Here is an 18,035-nt window from a genome sequence, read left to right on the forward strand (position 1 = left end):
CCCTGCGCTGGTCCCTTGCAACTCACCGGCCTCTGGATGGCTCCCCTTTTTTGGCTGTTCTGGCTTCTAGCTCATGCATGGGTCCACAGGAATTCTATTAGTGGTCTTGCTGACGTGGGGGCCACCAAGGCCCTCTTCTCCCCCGCCACCTCCAAGCAACTCCATCCGAAGGGCACAGCTGTGGCTTCTGCTAGCTCTTGCTCTGTGTGCTCAACAGTTTCAGCCTTAAAGTGGCCGCATCCCAAAACGCTCCAGGCAGTTTTTTCTTTCTCTATTGGTGGCTTCTCCCCCTTCATGAGCTCTGTAGGTCCCTTTTCCTCTTACCCTGAGTTCCAGTGGCCCCAGCTTGGCTGTTGTTATATTTTTATAGTTGTAAATTAGTTGATTTGTGTGCGAGAGAGATGCTTAGGACCATCTATTCCACCATGTTGACCGGAACTCTGACTCTCCTCTTCTTTTAAAGCCCTCAAAACCATGCCCCTGACCACCATTTTTAATCCATTTACTACTGCATGGTTCTACCATGCAATCACCTCTTCAAGGGTCCACCTTTCAATTACCATAATAGGATTTCCCACCCTCTTAACAGTCATAATGGGAGCTCAGTTTCTAATACATAAAAGTTGGGGCACACAGTTCAAGCTCCAGTGAGTTCTGGGGGAACATAATTTATTCTACTGCACTGGATTACTGTTGCTTTGTAGTTATGTTTAAAAATCAAGATATATGACTCCTTCAAATTTGATCTTTTTTTTAAAGGTTGTTTTCGCTGTTGTGGTTCCTTTAATTTCCATTTGAATTTTAGGATCAGTTTACCAATTTCTGTATAAAAGCCAGGTGAAATTTTGTTCAGGATTGAATTGAATCGGTATGTCCATTTGAGGAATGTTGGCATGCAAGAACAGGGGATGTTTTTCTATTTATTTAGGTCTTTAATATGTCAACAATGTTTTGTGGTTTTCAGGGTACATATTTTGTACTTCTTGTTATATCTATTCCTAAGTATTATTTCTGATGGTGTTATAAATATAATCGTTAACTTCATTTTCTGATTACTCATCACGAGTATATAGAAATACAGTTGATTTTTCTATATTCGTCTTTAAAGGGAAAAACCATTTCTCTAATCACAACACTTCTGATACCAAATATATGGTTTTCTACACCAAGCAATTCTCCAATTCTATGAGCACCAGTTGGGTATCTGAACACCAACTAGATATAATGTAATTCAATTCTGACAGTAACTACCCGGAGTTAGCACGGATCCAACAGCTTAAGGACTTAGTTCCACAAGACCGTCCGCAACTTCAGATGACAGACGCAAGTAGTGGGTCCACAGATCACTCACACTCCTGTCTGAGTTGGCTACAAATTGCGGGTTTCTCATGACTCCCTCCTCCAGTTTGACAGTTTGCTGTAATGAACTCAGAGATACCTTTTATTTACTATTACCAGTTTATTATAAAGGATATCATAAAGGGATACAAATGAACAGCCATATAGAAGAGGTACATAGGGTGAGGTCTGGAAGTGTCTTGAATGTGGGAGCTTCTGTCTGTGGAGATGGGGTTCACCACCCTCCAGCACATGGATGGTTGGTTAAGGTTTTTATGGAGGTTTTGTTAGATAGGCATGATTGAGCTAATCATCAATGGCCAATGATTTAATCAATATCTAGCCCTTTTCCCCTCCCCAGATGTGGGCAGAATGGGGCTGAAAGTTCCAATCCTCTAATTATATGGTTGGCTCCTGTGGCAACCAGCCCCGTCCTTTAAAAAGTCTTTTTATTAGTAAAATCTCAGATATAGTTGAAAGGGGCTTATTAGGAATAACAAAAGATGCTCCTCTTACCCCTGTCACTCAAAAATTCCGAGGTTTTTAGGAGCTCTGTGCCAGGATACATGGATGAAGTCCAAAAATGTATTTCCTTTTATGTCATAATATCAAAGTCCTGTATCTTCATTCTTTTCTGAATTATTTTTATTAGTACTAACAGGCTTTTAGTGGATTCCTCAGGATTTTCTATATGTACTATCATACCATAGGATTTTCTAGATATGTGATCATGTCATCTGTGAATATAGTTTTTTATCACGATATTTTTAATTCAAAATACAAACGTGCAAAATAAAATTTCTCCTGGGTTATTAGGATACATTTATTCTTCTTATCTTTGGTGTGTTGGAAGTAGCAAGACCATTTGTTTTCATTGTGCCATTTTCCTGTATAGAAACCTTCAGTGGCTCCCCAAGACTTTTGTGGCAGAATAATTCTTTATGGCAAAATAATTCACCAGTCCAAGTTTCTGAACTGGTGTCCAGAGTACTATGTAATACATTGTCAAAACAGTCTGGAATGGTTAACTTAGCCTGGGAGCTCAGTTAGGAGTCCTGGCTTCTCATCAGCTGTACATGAGCAAATTTAGAAGTGTTCCTTAACTTGTAAAATAGAATTGGATTTTTAATTTTTTGAGTATGGGGTTTCTTTAGTTCTTTGAACATATTTATAATAGCTGCTTTAGTGTCTTCTAAGTCTGACATCTGGGCCCTTTCAAGGACAGTTTCTCCTGCCTGATTTTTTTTTCCCCCTTGAATGTGTCATACTTTCCTGTTTATTTGCATGCCTCATAATTTTGTGTTGTAAACTGGACATTTTAGATAGTATTTTGTATAAACTCTGAATAGTGATCTCCCCTCTGCTCTTCCACAGTTTCTTTTTTGTTGTGTGTAGTTCACTTGTTTGTGTAGTGACTTGGCTGGGCTATTTCACTGAGTTTTATTTCTTCCACACAGTGCACTCCTCAGAGGACACACACACAGTCACCCTGAACTGCCCTCCTTAAGGGATGAGAGTGGTTTTAGCAGAGCTCTCCTTCAACTTTTCCTTTCTTTAATCTTGTTAAACTTCTGCCTGTTCTGTCTCTGTTGGTATGATACCTAGCAGTTGTTCTTCACTAGCTTTAGCTGATTGCTTTATTGTTTAAACAAAGCTCTGGGCCATACATTGCTTCACAGTGTGATTGGATTAAATTATACCCCTTTTATAGGGGTTGTGTTTAAAGTCAGTCTTTGAGGCTTTTCATGAATCTAGGAGGGTTCTTAGGTGTCACTTGCCCAGATTCTCTGTTAAACTTCTACTTGGTTTACTTTTTTTTTGGTGGCTGGCCAGTATGGAGATCCAAACCCTTGATCTTAGCGTTACGAGGCTGTGCTCTAACCAGCTGAGCTAACCAGCCAGCTGGTATACTCTTTCACTTGTTGCTATCAGGGAGCTACCAGTCTTACATTAATTACTTCTCACCAAAGTCTTCATAGTTTTTGACAGTGCCATTAGTGAGAACTTCTCCATTCCCTGTTCCAAATAAAGTCAGTCTTAGAAATTGCTGCTTCTCTGGCCTGTGCAGAACCCCTGTGCCATTGCTCTGGAGCTGAGGGCAGGGAGAGTGGCTTGATTTTCTTCGAGTTACATCTCTGCTCTGTGAGTGGTGTGTTAGGCCATGGTTGGGCCATTGGTCTTCTTGGTTTGGATCTTCTCTGCCTGCATGGAACCTCTGCCTTACAAGAGCTGAGGCAAGGATAATCTGTGCCCAGTATTATTGGCCTGCTGTGCCTGGAGTAGAGCTTCTGCCCTTTGAGTGGGGACTGGATGAAAGAAGGCACTCTTCTGCTCTCTTTGCCACACTTGCCTAGAATAGAATTTCAGCAACATGAAGCTAGGGGTTAGGAAATGAAAAATGCTGGCCACCTGCCCCTTCTGGGCAGACATCATAGCACTGGATTTGGACCTGGGCAGGGTAACTAGTTAGTAGTTTGTTTCAGTTTTGTTTCTTTAGGAATTATTATTATTACTCACCTACCACACAATGACTCTTTTCTCTGCCTGGAGTGCTCTTCTCCCAGGTAGGCACGTGACACGTACTCTCTTTCTTCTGTATGAGCCTCTGTCCAGATATCCCTTGACAGAGAGGCTCTCCTTGACTACTCATATAATAGAGCACTGCTCCAGTTTAGCCCCAGTCACTTTTGTATTTCCTTTACCTGGGTTTATTTTAACTCATTGCATTTATCACCACCTGGCATCCATGCATTCATACGTACATACATATGTATTTGCGTGTCTACCTCTCCCCATGAATGTATAGGTTCCATAGAGCAGGGACTTAGGCTGTTTTGCTCACTGTTATATTCCCAGTACTTAGAACATTATCTAACACAGTGAATTTTCAGTAAACTGATAAATGCTAAGTACAGACCAAACCGAAGTTTACTGTATTCTTCACAATTTAACCTGTCTAAATTGAAAAATATCTACTGGGCTGGCCCCGTGGCTCACTCTGTAGAGTGTGGCACTGATAGCGCTGAGGCTGCGGGTTCGGATCCTATATAGGGATGGCCGGTGCGCTCACTGGCTGAGCTTGGTGCAGACAACACCGAGGCAGGGGTTACGATCCCCTTACCGGTCAAAACAAACAAACAAAAAAATCTACTACCATTTGGAAAATGGAATTTTATGTGTTTGCCAACTCTAATCGCTAGTTGCTGCCTAGAGTGAGAATGGGGCTCACTGGGAAAGAATGAAATGATTATTTGACAATGGCTGCTAGGGCAATGAGAGAGGAGAATGTGGCATTTATGCAAAGTACTTGCCACCTCTAATGTATTGAGATGCTAAGAACAGGAAATGGGTAAATTTTTGGTCTCCTCTTTTTCTTTTTCTCTTCTGGCTTGCTTCCTCCTTACTGCTGGAATATGTTTATGGATAGTTGGGGTTAGTAGAAAGGCCACCTGTTTACAATATGATGTGGAAACTTTCTATATAATTCCATTATTAATAGAGGTACAAATGGGTCTCTTAGAAATGTCAGGACATTGCAGGGGGCCAGTATATTACTAGTTGATTGGAAGAAGAATCTTCATTTGCCTATCTAATATGAAGATTTTTTCTCTAAAGTTATTTTAAAATGATTTTGACTAATGTCTTTCTTTTTTTTTCTAGATTCTTGCTGAAATCTGTTAATTCTACTTTTTGAGCACTTATGAATAACCACATATCTTCAAAACCATCAACCATGAAGCTAAAACAGACCATCAACCCCATTCTTTTATATTTCATACATTTTATAATATCACTCTATACTATTTTAACATACATTCCATTTTATTTTTTGTCTGATTCAAGACAAGAAAAGTCAAACCAAATTAAAGCAAAGCCTGTAAATTCAAAACCTGAGTCTGCATACAGATCTGTTAATAGTTTGGATGGTTTGGCTTCAGTATTATATCCTGGATGTGATACACTAGATAAAATTTTTATGTATGCAAAAAACAAATTTAAGGACAAAAGACTCTTGGGAACACGTGAAATTTTAAATGAGGAAGATGAAGTACAACCAAATGGAAAAATTTTTAAGAAGGTAAGGTGATTTTCATTGCCATTGATTTCCCTCTGAATAAAATGTACTCTTAGAAAAGGTTGGCAAGGGGCAAAGCTCATCTTAATTCTATTGGAATTTGCAGATGTTGCAGGAAAAACAGTATAGGAAAGGAACTAGACTGTGTTCTAATCTCTTTCTGTACTCACCAGCACTGATTTAGTTCTGAATTTTCAGAAAGACATTGAGGACTGGTCTAGAACTCTTCTGAAACTGGATGTCTACCAGGGCTTGGAATAGAACGTCTAGGGCAGTTTGGGGTATGAAATCATATTCCCTGGTTTCCAGAAGAACCTGGGTGCTTGATATGGCTCCAGGTTTGGGGGTGTGACTTATTTCTGATTTTAACACGGGTCGCGGTGGATGCTTACTGTCTTAGTTCTTTGGTTGTGGTAGTTGTATGGTTTAAAAAAAAAATCTTCACAAACATAGAGGAATCTGTCATTGTTGATTTGAAACAGAAGACAAGATGTTCTTAGAGGCGGTTGTAACATAGTAGATAAGAGTGGACTCCAGACCCAGACCATAGGTTTGAATCTTGGCTTTGACACTGGCTTTGTGACCTTGGAAAAATTGTTTAACAAGTTTACCTCAGTTTCTTTATCTCTGATATGGAAATAATGATTGTTGCTGACATGTATTTCTTATGAGTCACGCTGTTTTAAGATCTTTACATATATCACCTTATTTAAGATTTACAGTAATGTTATGAGTTAGTATTATCTCTGCTTTGCAAATGATAGCATTGAGGTGTAGATAGGTTAGGTATCTTTTCCAAGGATACTGCAGCTAGCAAGTGGTGAAGCTGGGACCAGAACACAGGCCTTCTTCTGGCTCCAGAACTCATACCTCTTAACTAATCACAGCTCTCAGGTGTGTGTGTGTATGGACAGACATGCATATGCTCAGTTAATCATCACAAGACATACACACGCACACACGTGTAATGTGCTTAGAACAGTTTGTGGCACCTAATGTAAATGCTATAGCTTTTATTTTTATGTTACTATTATCTTGGGAATTCAATGGGGATAGTTATATTAGTGAGTACAGAGGCTTACATCATGGACTAGTATAGCATTGTAAAGGATAGTAAGTATAGAAATGACATGAACATGCTATTTATGAACTTGGATGCATGACTTTCTTTTAAGCAATTCTTGAAGTTCTGTTAGGTAAAAATTGAAGATACAGTATTTTTTTAGAGGCAGTACAGTGATCTGTAGTTGGTTGATAATTTGGTTAGGTTATAGGTATAATACCTTCATAGGCAAAGCTGTTTTCCTCATCCAATTCCAGCTACATCCTGACCCCCAGCTACCTTTTCTTATATTAGTCATGAGGGAACTGTCAGATCTTGGATCACAGCTATGGAATGAAAAACTCAGAGCTCCTCCTCTTACTGGAGGGCCAGGGAGATGTTGCTTAATCTCTTTAATGGTCCATTAATTTTAACACTTACCATACAAATTCCATACATCATTTCCTCTAAACATAAAGGGGTTAGCAAACAAGTTGATGTCAGTAATTCCTAGAAACTAAAAACATTTTAATTCGACAACAGAATCTGTAAATTTTCTCACCTTTAAATAGAGTGACCTTATATCTTGTTTTGCCTAGAACAGTCCTGATTTTTACCTGTTGTTCTGTTATTAATAGTGCCCCCTTTCAGTCTCAGAAGTGTCCTACTTTGAATAAAGTTATATGATCACCCTACTTTTTAATGCATATTCTTATTTCTTTTGTTGACTTAGAAAAAAAGTGAATTTTTTTTTTTTTTACTTAAGATCTAGCTTCAATTAATAGCACGTTTCTAGAAATTAAAGCCACGTAGTTGGATTACTTTTCTCTGGCCTAGAGATTATAATTTACAAAATATTTTGTCATCGTGAAGTTTGCTTTTGTCATGTTTAGTTGCTGCTTTTTATGGTATATGATTCTTGAGTCTGTCTCTAAGAGATCTGGGGTGTGTGTGGGGTGTGTGTGTACATATGTACAGATACTCTCTGACATGGAAACTTGTTATATTTTTCTTTTCTGAATTTAGGTTCTTTCAGAAAGTAGCATTAATTTTAGGTTTTGTGTATAACAAATGAAGCAAGTATTTTCTGTTGGCCTTACTAAAGAAGTAAGTGTGCAATACCTCTGGTTAGTTAAGACTTCAGTTTCTTTTTTTTTTTTTTTTTTTTTTTTTTGTCTTTTGTCTTTTTTCCGTGTCCGGCAACGGATCGCAACCCTCAGTGTTGCCCCCGTACTGGACCGGGGACCGGCAACGGGATCGCAACCCTCGGTGTTGCTCCCACGCCTCGCTCAGCCAGTGAGCAGGAACCGGTCTGTATGTGGGATCCGAACCCTCGGGCGGGAGCGCCGCCGCGCTTCCCAAGCGGCGCACCATCCAGTGCGCCACCGGGCCGGCCCAAGACTTCAGTTTCTGTTGGTCTTGTGTTGCGACTGTAGCAGTGATCTGCAAACTGGAGAGTGGGTATCAGTTGCATATTAAACAAACTAGGCTCTTCATCTTTTTATTTTTTCCTCTTGGTTTCTTATTACACCTATTGTATTGCTGTAGTAGTAGCATTTGCCATGATTGAATATTGAAAAGGGGGTTTTCTGCCCTTAGTGCCTACTAACTGTGGAACCCAGGAGGGAGGTCAGAAGACATTTTTAATGAAGTAAATCTTCATTAAATAGTTTTGTATATGAAGATAATTTTCAGTTGGAAAAGAAAGCTAATGATGAAGTAATATCTAAAAGTTTTTACCTGTTTTGGGAAGCAGACTTTTGGGGATTAACTTCAGAATGTATCTGATGGGGTTGAAGGCAAAGATACACAAACCTTATTTCAAATTAATGAGCTTTGAAGCTTTCTTTCCATTTTATCTAATAGTCTGTTTTGAGCTCCCAAGTGGTGTTAAGGGGAAGGAAAGGCAGTGGTGATGATTCTGCTCTAATTCTACTCAAGATAGAGTGGCTACCAGCTTCACCAAGATGGGGTTGCCTGGGGTGCACAGACAGAGAAACAAAGAGCACCCAGTAGAGGCTGCTGTGTTCTTTTGGTTTGGCAAGCTTTTTCTGGACCTACTGTCTCATCTTTTTAAATTTCATACGGTTTTGTAAAACTGGAGCAGAGTTAAGGCCTGGCATATGTGTCAATAACACCTAATCCCAGCCTTCCCAGCAGCAAATGCATTGCACTAATGTTGTCTTCAATGAAGAACGGTGAAATGACTGGATTTCAGAACAACTTAAAAATATATGGGTAGCTGAAATGGAACAAAGTTGCAAAGAATAAAAATAACAAATAGAAAAGAGCACAAGGCTGGTTTAAATATTTTGTGAGCTATCAGAAACACTTTTAGTTTTTTTTCTTTACGCTTGGGTAGCTGAAATGGAACAAAGTTGCAAAGAATAAAAATAACAAATAGAAAAGAGTACAAGGCTGGTTTAAATATTTTGTGAGCTATCAGAAACACCACAAGGCTGGTTTAAATATTTTGTGAGCTATCAGAAACACTTTTAGTTTTTTTTCTTTACGCACATTAGAGAGAAGAGAATAAAAGAAATTATGGAATCATAGTGCTTAGAGAAGATTTCACTATGCGATTCCTTCCAAATTTATCCAAAAAGATAATAGAAATACTTATTTCTGTCCTTGTAAGTTGATCTAGCTTTCTTCTCTTTCTTATGTCTACTTTTATGTTATTTCTTACTTCACAGTCACATTTTTTACCCTGATTGCATGTGTGTATGATACTTATTTTCTGACTTACTAGGATATTTACATCATGATTTATATGAAAAGTAACGTTTGTTCTGTTGGCCAGGATTTGAGGTTTGATTATTATATTACTCTGCTCTTGGTTTTTCCATCCCAGTTTGTTCCTCTACCTGTTATCCTGTTTATTAATGGCACTACCATGTACCACACTGCTCAAGCTAAAAACCAGGAGTCTGATTTATTTCCCTTACAGCCACCCCCCACCTGCATCCCTTTTTTACAGGTCTTTCTGCTTCCACTCTTGCTTCCTGCTATAATCCACTCACACAGAGCAGTTAAAATGATCTTTTACAGTTGTTAATCAGGCCACCTTACTCACCTGTTTAATAAGATCCTGGCTGCTTTTTATGGTGCAGTTAAAGAATTGTGCTTTGGTCCTGGAATGAGTTGGCCTGGGTTCATAGCCTAGCCTATCACTTATTAGTTGTGTGATTTTTGAGTAAGTTATCTCCATGCCTCAGTATTCTCATCTGTAAAATAGGGATAATAATATTAACAGTCTCTTAGAGTTATTGTGAGAGTTTAATGAATTAATACTTGCAACTTATTTAGCACATAGTAAGCTCTAGTAAGGATTAGCTGCGCTCACCATCATCATCATCATCATTGTTGTTGTCCTCATCTCATGGTTATTACAGCCATCCAGATCTCTTGAATATTTTCACCCTTTTTGTCTCCCTCACAATAATTTGTTCATGATGGTTTTCATTTGCAGAGAGAAAGGTTAAATGAAGCCAGGTATACTTTGTTGAAGAAGACAGGGAAGTGTATAATTTTGAAATATTTAAATTCCAAATAGTGAAAGTAAAAAAAGTCCTAGTGCTTAAAGGGTTTTTTGTATGAGACAGGACAAATTGGAGAAGGGAATTGGAGAAGGGAGGGTGGAGGATATTTGAGTAGAAAGGAGGTTTCAAAGCTATTTCAGAGGATGAGAGAATGAATATACCAGGAAAGTATAATAGGATTGCAGGGTGGTGAGATTTACGGTCCTGGATTTATGGGTGTTTTTCTGCAGCAGTGTTCAACAGCATAGGCAAGGAAGAAATAAATGAGTTAATTTTGGGTTGGGTTAAGCAAAGTGACAAAGTTAGAAATTGAGCTCCAGCACAAATTAGATAATATTAAATTATGAGGTAGACAGTTCTTCTAAATGCAATTTTTATGAGAAAGATAATTACTAGAATATTCAGTGGTTTAAATAATTAAAGTAATGAAATTCAGATTTTGGTTTATATTTTGTTTTTTGTAGGTGAGGAAACCTCTTGAATTAAACTCATGATTTGATTTCTTTGTCACATGGTAGTGTGATCACATAAGTTTATATACTTGAATTATATACCTAATGCCTTTCCAAAACACAAATATTCTTTGAAATTTATAAAACCTATCGTTTAGATTCTGGAATATAGAAGGTAGCTCATTCTTATCTTCAGAATGCAAAATTCTTAATATTTTTAATCCAGTTCCTGCATGTTTTGGCCAAATTCTTGTCTTCTCACCCCCACACAGCTCCTTTTGAGTCTCTGGAGCTCCCCATGCTGAGCATTTCATGGGGGTGCAGAGCAAGGTGAGAGTTTGGGACCACTAAAGTTAAATAAGTATCATATAAATACAGTTGCCTTATTCATCAAAATAAAAATTTATCTCTTAAATCCATCGTTGAATAGGACACTAGAGGGCAGCATTTATCTTTTTCAAATTTTTATCTTCATTCAATCTCTTATTTCTAAAAATCTCTTAAATATTTGCATTTTAAAAGTTAGTATGGTCTGATGGTTTTAAGATGTTTGAGAGACAGCCGTATTTGAGAGTTACCTGTATATTTTTGTAGAGAGAAGAGCTTTATACAATCTATATGTAATAAGGGATTTATGTTCTCATCTAAATTGAAGAAAATCCCTAAAGACAAAAATATGTTAAGCAGCTTTAAAAGGGGGTTATTAGGAACACAAACTTGATGTTGCCTGCACTTCTGATAAACATGAATAAAATGTGTAAACTTGGGGGTGACAGCATGTAAGGCTTAAACAAAAGGGACTTTGAATAACATAAACCTGGTTGCGTAAATAGAGACTTGTTTACTTTGCTTATCCAGAATTAGATACAGCAATTGCAATTGAACAGCCGTAAATATTTCTGTTAACTTGGGTAGGGTCAGTTTCTGTTTATGGATCATATTGTACTATCTGATACTGAAATCCAGGAATTCATAAGTAGAGGGCAAGTAAAATTTTGGCATCAGTAGTACTTGGTAGTAGGATAAATTTTAAATTAACACCGAAATAATTGAAGTAAATGAAATCTGTAAGTGAATTATTAGTATATGGTCATTTGGCTGGGAATTTGACTGTTAAGATCCCATCAAACTGAATATTTTTGAAAATCAAAAATGAAGCCAAAACTAGTTATAGTTAAAGATTTAGCATTAGGTTTGAATTGTCATAGAGAATATCACAAAATAGCTAATTTTTAAGATAGATTTTTCACTTAAAACTCAATTTCTAGCTTTTTATTAAAAAAAAGTAGTTTCTGGTTTGTTATGAGATTTGGGTCATATTCTCGTTTCTGTTAATTAATTTTGGTTATATTAAAAGCTATTTGTATTTTTTTATCAGGTTATTCTTGGACACTATAATTGGCTCTCCTTTGAAGATGTCTTTGTTCGCGCCTTTAATTTTGGAAATGGCTTACAGATGTTGGGTCAGAGACCAAAGACCAATATTGCCATCTTCTGTGAGACCAGGGCTGAGTGGATGATTGCTGCACAGGCGTGTTTTATGTATAATTTTCAGCGTACGTAGGCTTTCTTATCTTCTAGAAGAGTGGACTTAGTTTTTGTTGGAGAGATGATACTAACCTTTTATTATTTATTATTCACTCTTAGGAGATTAAAATTCTGATGTTAGTTTTTACTTTGCATCCAATTAGTAGAGAACTCTTTGTTGCAACTTGGAATTTTTGCTCAATTTTGGAAAAGGAGCCATCCAGTCGTGGAACAAATTGTACCAGTCATTACAGCTAGGATACTTGAACCTATTTATAGGGTACTTTCTAGGTCTGCAGAACTAGAGTCTTTGCTGTGGTAACATCTCTTAGGAATCTTCTGTTGAAGTTATTGTCATTTTATTATGTTACTTCTACCAGCAACAGTTGACCTTTAAAGAGTTGACATGTTCATACTCAAACCTATTGAATTTCAAGGTGCTAGGTTAAATGATAGAGAATTTTTTTTTTTGTCTTTTGTCTTTTTCCGTGTCCGGCAACGGATCGCAACCCTCAGTGATGCCCCTGTACCGGACCGGGGACCGGCAACGGGATCGCAACCCTCGGTGTTGCTCCCACGCCTCGCTCAGCCAGTGAGCGGGAACCGGTCTGTATGTGGGATCCGAACCCTCGGGCGGGAGCGCCACCGCGCTTCCCAAGCGGCGCACTATCCAGTGCGCCACCGGGCCAGCCCAAATGATAGAGAATTTTAATGTTGTAATTATTTGAATGGTAATCATGATGATTCAGTCTATGAGATACTCCTGGAAGCTTAGTCCAGAGTCTTCATGCCAAAATGTGATGGTGACTGTGGATGTTATCTCATCTTTCACATGAAACAGTAAATATACTTTTACTAGATTTCTTACTGTAAATGTTTCTACTTTTTCTTTTAAACAGCATACCGTCTTTGTTTTCACAGGTTTGGGTTTATTTACATTATGTTTCTCTTGAGAAGCTTTAAAAGAATTATTGTCATTTTCAAAGTCATTTTATGTCCAACTTTTTAAAGATAGGTAGAAAGTAAATAAAAATCCACATTATTATTATTATTAACATGCAATGTCAACATTTCTAGGAATTTTTTTTTTTTTTTTAGATTTTTCTGCTTTAGAATAAACAATACTGCCACTTATTCATGCTGTTATCTTGACACATAGTACCTTAAATCTGTCATCTTACTGGTATATTTTCTTTTTCACATTTTAGTACCAAATAGTCAATAGTTAACATTTTGAAATTTTCGAAATCAGTTATATTTTCTTCCCATTGTAATAGTCCTAGAGTAACATCTGTAGGTGAAACAAAATAACATTTAAAATACCTTCATCTTAAAGTTCTGGAAATTTGGGGGAAATTAGGAGAGGGTGAGTAGGTATAATGCTAATTAGTATGTTAAAATAGTTTTTAAAAACACAACATTGTTTCTCATAGACTATGAATTTAACAAGTTAGGGTTCAGAATGCTCCCTTATGATTCATGTCCACTTTCAGAGTTTTTATGTACATTTTTTAGTTCATGAAATGTTCCAGTGCTTTACTTGCTCTTCTTTTCCTTGTAGTTGTTACATTATATGCCACTCTAGGAGGTCCAGCAATTGTTCATGGATTAAATGAAACAGAGGTGACCAACATCATTACTAGTAAAGAACTTCTGCATACAAAGTTGAAGGTAAGGACTGCAGTTACTTTATAACTGTTTGATACTGTAGAATTTTTGTGTCACGAGCCCTATTATTGATACTTATTAGTTCTTTTATTATCTTTTAAGTTCTTAATATCTTTGTAAGCTTTTAGGAATATCAGACTTTATTCCTTTCCTTCAGAAATTAAAAAGTGTATTTCATATATAATTTACATATAAGTAGTCCAGAGTTACAAATTGTTAACATGCCTATGTCTAAATTGAAGGAATTACAACTACTTTTTCTTTTATTGTGTTCATCTATTTTCTAGTCTACTTTTAATAAATTTGTAATTTTAAAGGGTCATATTTTAAACTAGTAATTCCTTTAGTTTCTGAAGCATTGAGTATGAGGTTTCAGAATTTTTTAAAAGTTAAAAAAGAAAACTTTTTATGGAATTACATGAAAAAGAAGTTTCTTTAATCTCTAGACAACTCCCTGTGAAAACAAATATCTGGGCTGTTCTGGGCAACATATTACTTTAACAATTCACTGAATATGGTAATCTTATGTTCTGAATGAATAATGAAGAACATGATGAATATTTGTGTTTTTCCAGGATATAGTTTCTTTGGTCCCACGCCTGCGGCACATCATCACTGTTGATGGGAAGCCACCAACCTGGTCTGAATTCCCCAAGGGCGTCATTGTGCATACCATGGCTGCAGTGCAGGCTCTGGGAGCAAAGGCCAGTGTAGGTATGTTGCATTTTCCTAATTTCTTGTATGTGCTCTCCACTGACCATGCTTTCCAGAATTATTCCAAAGATTTCTTCCTGAAGTTATATCAAGTGACATAATCAGGTTTCTAGACCATCACTTGGGGAAGTAGGTCTCTCTAGGTATATTTTCATCTTGCCTTTAAAGAAAGATTTAAGGAAAAATGTCACCTCTCCCCCAGGGTGATGGAGATGAAGACACAAAGGATTACTCAGAGCCCATTTCTCCAGAGCAGTGAGAGGCTCAGAATGGGTTAATTCCAGGAGACGGCTTCTTCAAGAGAGAAGCATTCCTTGGGAAAAATAACCCCAGACTAGGTTTTCTCTCGATTTTTATTGTCCAGCCAAGAAAGTTACAGAAAAGAACACACATGGTTAATCAACCATAGTAAAAACATAAACAAACTGACTACATAACAATTTTCATTAAAGCAAGTGCAACTTAAAAATAGTTTAAGCAATTTGCCATCAAAGGAGTCATAAAACTAAGGTATGTGACAAACAAAAGAACCAATGAGGTAATCATTATGGCAACACTTAGTTCCCTAGGAAACTTAGAGAAGCAGTTGAAGGTGAAATGTGGAACCAATGCTAATTGGCAGAGTAGCCTTGAAGCTTTTAACATAGTACTTTTCCCATCATTAGGTTTAGCTGCACCAAGGGCATCTGCCCTTAGACCAAGCACTTTTGCTGTGTTACAGTTTTCATATCCACACCAGAGACTTTTTAGTCCTGTGAAAGTTTTCTGTTTTTTCCCAGGCTTGGCATTTCTTATGTGCAATACTAAAAGGTTAGGTTATTCCTCAAACTACAAGGCTTTGGCCTCGAAGGGCATCTGCCCTTAGACCAAGCACTTTTGCTGTGTTACAGTTTTCATATCCACACCAGAGACTTTTTAGTCCTGTGAATGTTTTCTGTTTTTTCCCAGGCTTAGCATTTCTTATGTGCAATACTAAAAGGTTAGGTTATTCCTCAAACTACAAGGCTTTGGCCTTGCTAAAACTAAGGACTGTAGTCCTTCTATGCTACAGCCTAAACTAAAGGGCTTTAGCCCTTCTAACAGCTAAGAACTGTTGTCCTACTAAGATAAAAATCCTACTAAGCTACAGCCTAATCTAAGGACTGTGGTCCTTCTAATCTTAGGGCTGTGGCCCTACTAGGCTAAAGGTTAAGGCCCTCTGAAATACATGTGCTTTATTATTGTTAGTACCCTCCACAGAAAAATACAATTTATAATTGTTCTAAAAGTAGTAGTATTTATGTGAAATTAATTTAAAATACATTTTCTTGTACATTATCCAGTTTTCCTGTTTTTTTTAATTTTTCCCTGGTAGTTTTGGATGGTTTATAGTTTTATAAATAATGCCTCCAAACTTATCCTATGTGAATTACCTATAAGTATTAACAGAAAGGCTAAACTTAGAACCCTTCTTTTACTCTGTGCTCCAGTTCTACTCTTTCTGCTCCAGTTCTACTCTTTCCAAATGGGGCAACTTTATCCTCCAACTAGCACTCCTAGGCATGGTGATTGTAGAAATGCCTATTCTCAAATAAGTGTCAGACAATGTTGGAGAGTATACTAGTTTTACAGATGCTGCTGGGATGCTGCAACTATTTCCTCTGTAGTTGGAAATTTAGTGATTAATTAGATATAAGTATTTGCTCAGCTCAGGGACCAGGTTATACTGATGTTAATTTGGGGCATGTTGAATTTTAGGTGCTGGTGAGACATTCAAATGTAGATTTCCAGTGGGCAATGTCAAATACAGGTCTAGTACTCTTGGAGTTAAGTTTGGAGATTTGGAACCGGGAAGCAGTTGGATATTAATTATAGCTGTGAGAAAAGATGATGTCACCCACAGAGAATGGTGGCCCCAAAGGCTACTGAGGACTAGTCAGAGCAGAAAGAAGAAAACAAATAGTGTGTGGTTCATGGACGCCAAGAGAAGGGAGATCTCAGTGAGTCATCAGCAGGACCAGGTGCATGGAGAGGTCAGATGACACGGGGATTGCAAACGGTCCATCAGACATAGCCAATGTCATTTTAGAGAGGACAGTTTCCAAAAAGTGGTGGTGGTGGAGAATGGTGATGTGGCTTGAAGGAATGAATGGCAGATTCAGAAATAGACTTGAATGAAAACAGTTTTCAATAAATGTATCTGGATGGGTAGGAGAGAAAGAATATTTTCTTGGGAATATGTTTAAAGAATGTTTTCACACTTCACTTAGAAGTCCGCGTGTAGGGTAGTTCTGAGATTAATGCAGGCAGATGAGCAGTGTCATCCATGACCCATTTCTCTGTGTCTTTCTGCTGTGCCACCTCTACAGCATGTTGGCTTGTGGTCTGTGATTGCACATAGGTGACATTGTCTTTTAATCCAGGACTCTCAGTTTGACCTAGATAACTTCACCACGGTGAAGCAGAGAACTTCTTTTTGCAAATATCTAGGTACCCTAGTCCAAGTCACCCTTATTTCTTAGTTGAATTACTGGGATAGCCTTTTGTCTCCCTCATTCCTTTCTTACCATTCTGAAGTTAGGTAGCCACACAGCAACCAAAGTGATCCTTGTCACAGATGATGACATGTTCCTGTTCAAAACAACATTGCTTTCCATCTCAGAGTGAAGTCCAAAGTCTTTAGCATGGCCTTTAAGGTTCTATGTGTGGCCCTAGATGCCACTTCACCATTGTTTCCTGTAAATCTTGCTCTCGCTCACTCCATTCCAGCCGCACTCCTTGCTAGTCTTTACATATGCCAAGCATGTTCCTACCTTAGGGTTTTTGCACTTGCTCATTTTCTTCTACTTGGAACCCTTTTCTCAATTCGAGAGTCTTCATGGCTCCCTTCCTCATTTTATTCAGGTCTTCACTAAAATAACTCTACAGAGAGGCTTTCTCTGACTTTTCCATCTAAATAGCATCTACTATCATTTTCTCACCTTATTTTGCTTTATTTTTCTTCATAGCTGTTATTATCTGTTTGTCCCAATAGAATGAATGTCCCTTACGTGCAGGGACTTGATCTGTTTTGTTCACCTCTGTGTGAGTATAATTAATTTTTGTTGAATTTTGTTAATGAATAAATGATTATTAAAAACGTGGTGATATGGCTGAATTTCTCAGAAGTGTGTGTTTGTTTTTTCTCCAATACAGAAAACCAGCCTCATAGCAAACCGTTGCCCTCAGATATTGCAGTAATCATGTATACAAGTGGATCAACAGGACTTCCAAAGGGAGTTATGATCTCACACAGTAACATTATTGCTGGTATAACTGGGATGGCAGAAAGGATTCCGGGACTGGGGTATGTTATAGTAAAATAACATTGAGTAGTTCAGTATTTATATCAGTTATAACATAAACATTTGGGTCATTTTAGTGGTGTATGTTTAATTTACTCCTTCAAAGTCTGTTTGTAATAGGTATTTCCTTTAAAAAAGGGACATCAAAATTAATTGCAAAATAGTTATAGTTGTGATGTTTAAAATATAGTTTATAGATACTTACTTTTTGAAGAGTTCAGACTTTAGCTGTCATAGTTATAAGCCCCTTAATTTATATTATTTTAATCAGTTGGTATTGCTGCCTCTATAGTTATTTTTATATCTAAATACAATTCAGGTGAACAGATAACTTAATCTATCCAGTAAATATTT

General features: G+C 37.4%; 1 protein-coding gene across 2 annotated transcripts in view; it reads left to right on the plus strand.

Moving 5' to 3' along the window:
- ACSL3 (acyl-CoA synthetase long-chain family member 3) overlaps window positions 1–18,035 on the plus strand; it is a 47,620-nt gene that overhangs the window by 14,827 nt on the left and 14,758 nt on the right. For both annotated transcript variants that reach the window (XM_008593643.1, XM_008593646.1), the window contains exons 2-6: window positions 4,999–5,416; window positions 11,828–12,005; window positions 13,538–13,647; window positions 14,220–14,358; window positions 17,533–17,683. In XM_008593643.1, the coding sequence (XP_008591865.1) occupies window positions 5,039–5,416; window positions 11,828–12,005; window positions 13,538–13,647; window positions 14,220–14,358; window positions 17,533–17,683 (956 nt within the window). In that variant the 5' untranslated portion in view covers window positions 4,999–5,038. The remainder of the gene's footprint in view (window positions 1–4,998; window positions 5,417–11,827; window positions 12,006–13,537; window positions 13,648–14,219; window positions 14,359–17,532; window positions 17,684–18,035) is intronic.

Source organism: Galeopterus variegatus, unplaced genomic scaffold, assembly GCF_000696425.1.
Source record: "Galeopterus variegatus unplaced genomic scaffold, G_variegatus-3.0.2 Scaffold160, whole genome shotgun sequence".
NCBI classification, from domain to species: domain Eukaryota; kingdom Metazoa; phylum Chordata; class Mammalia; order Dermoptera; family Cynocephalidae; genus Galeopterus; species Galeopterus variegatus.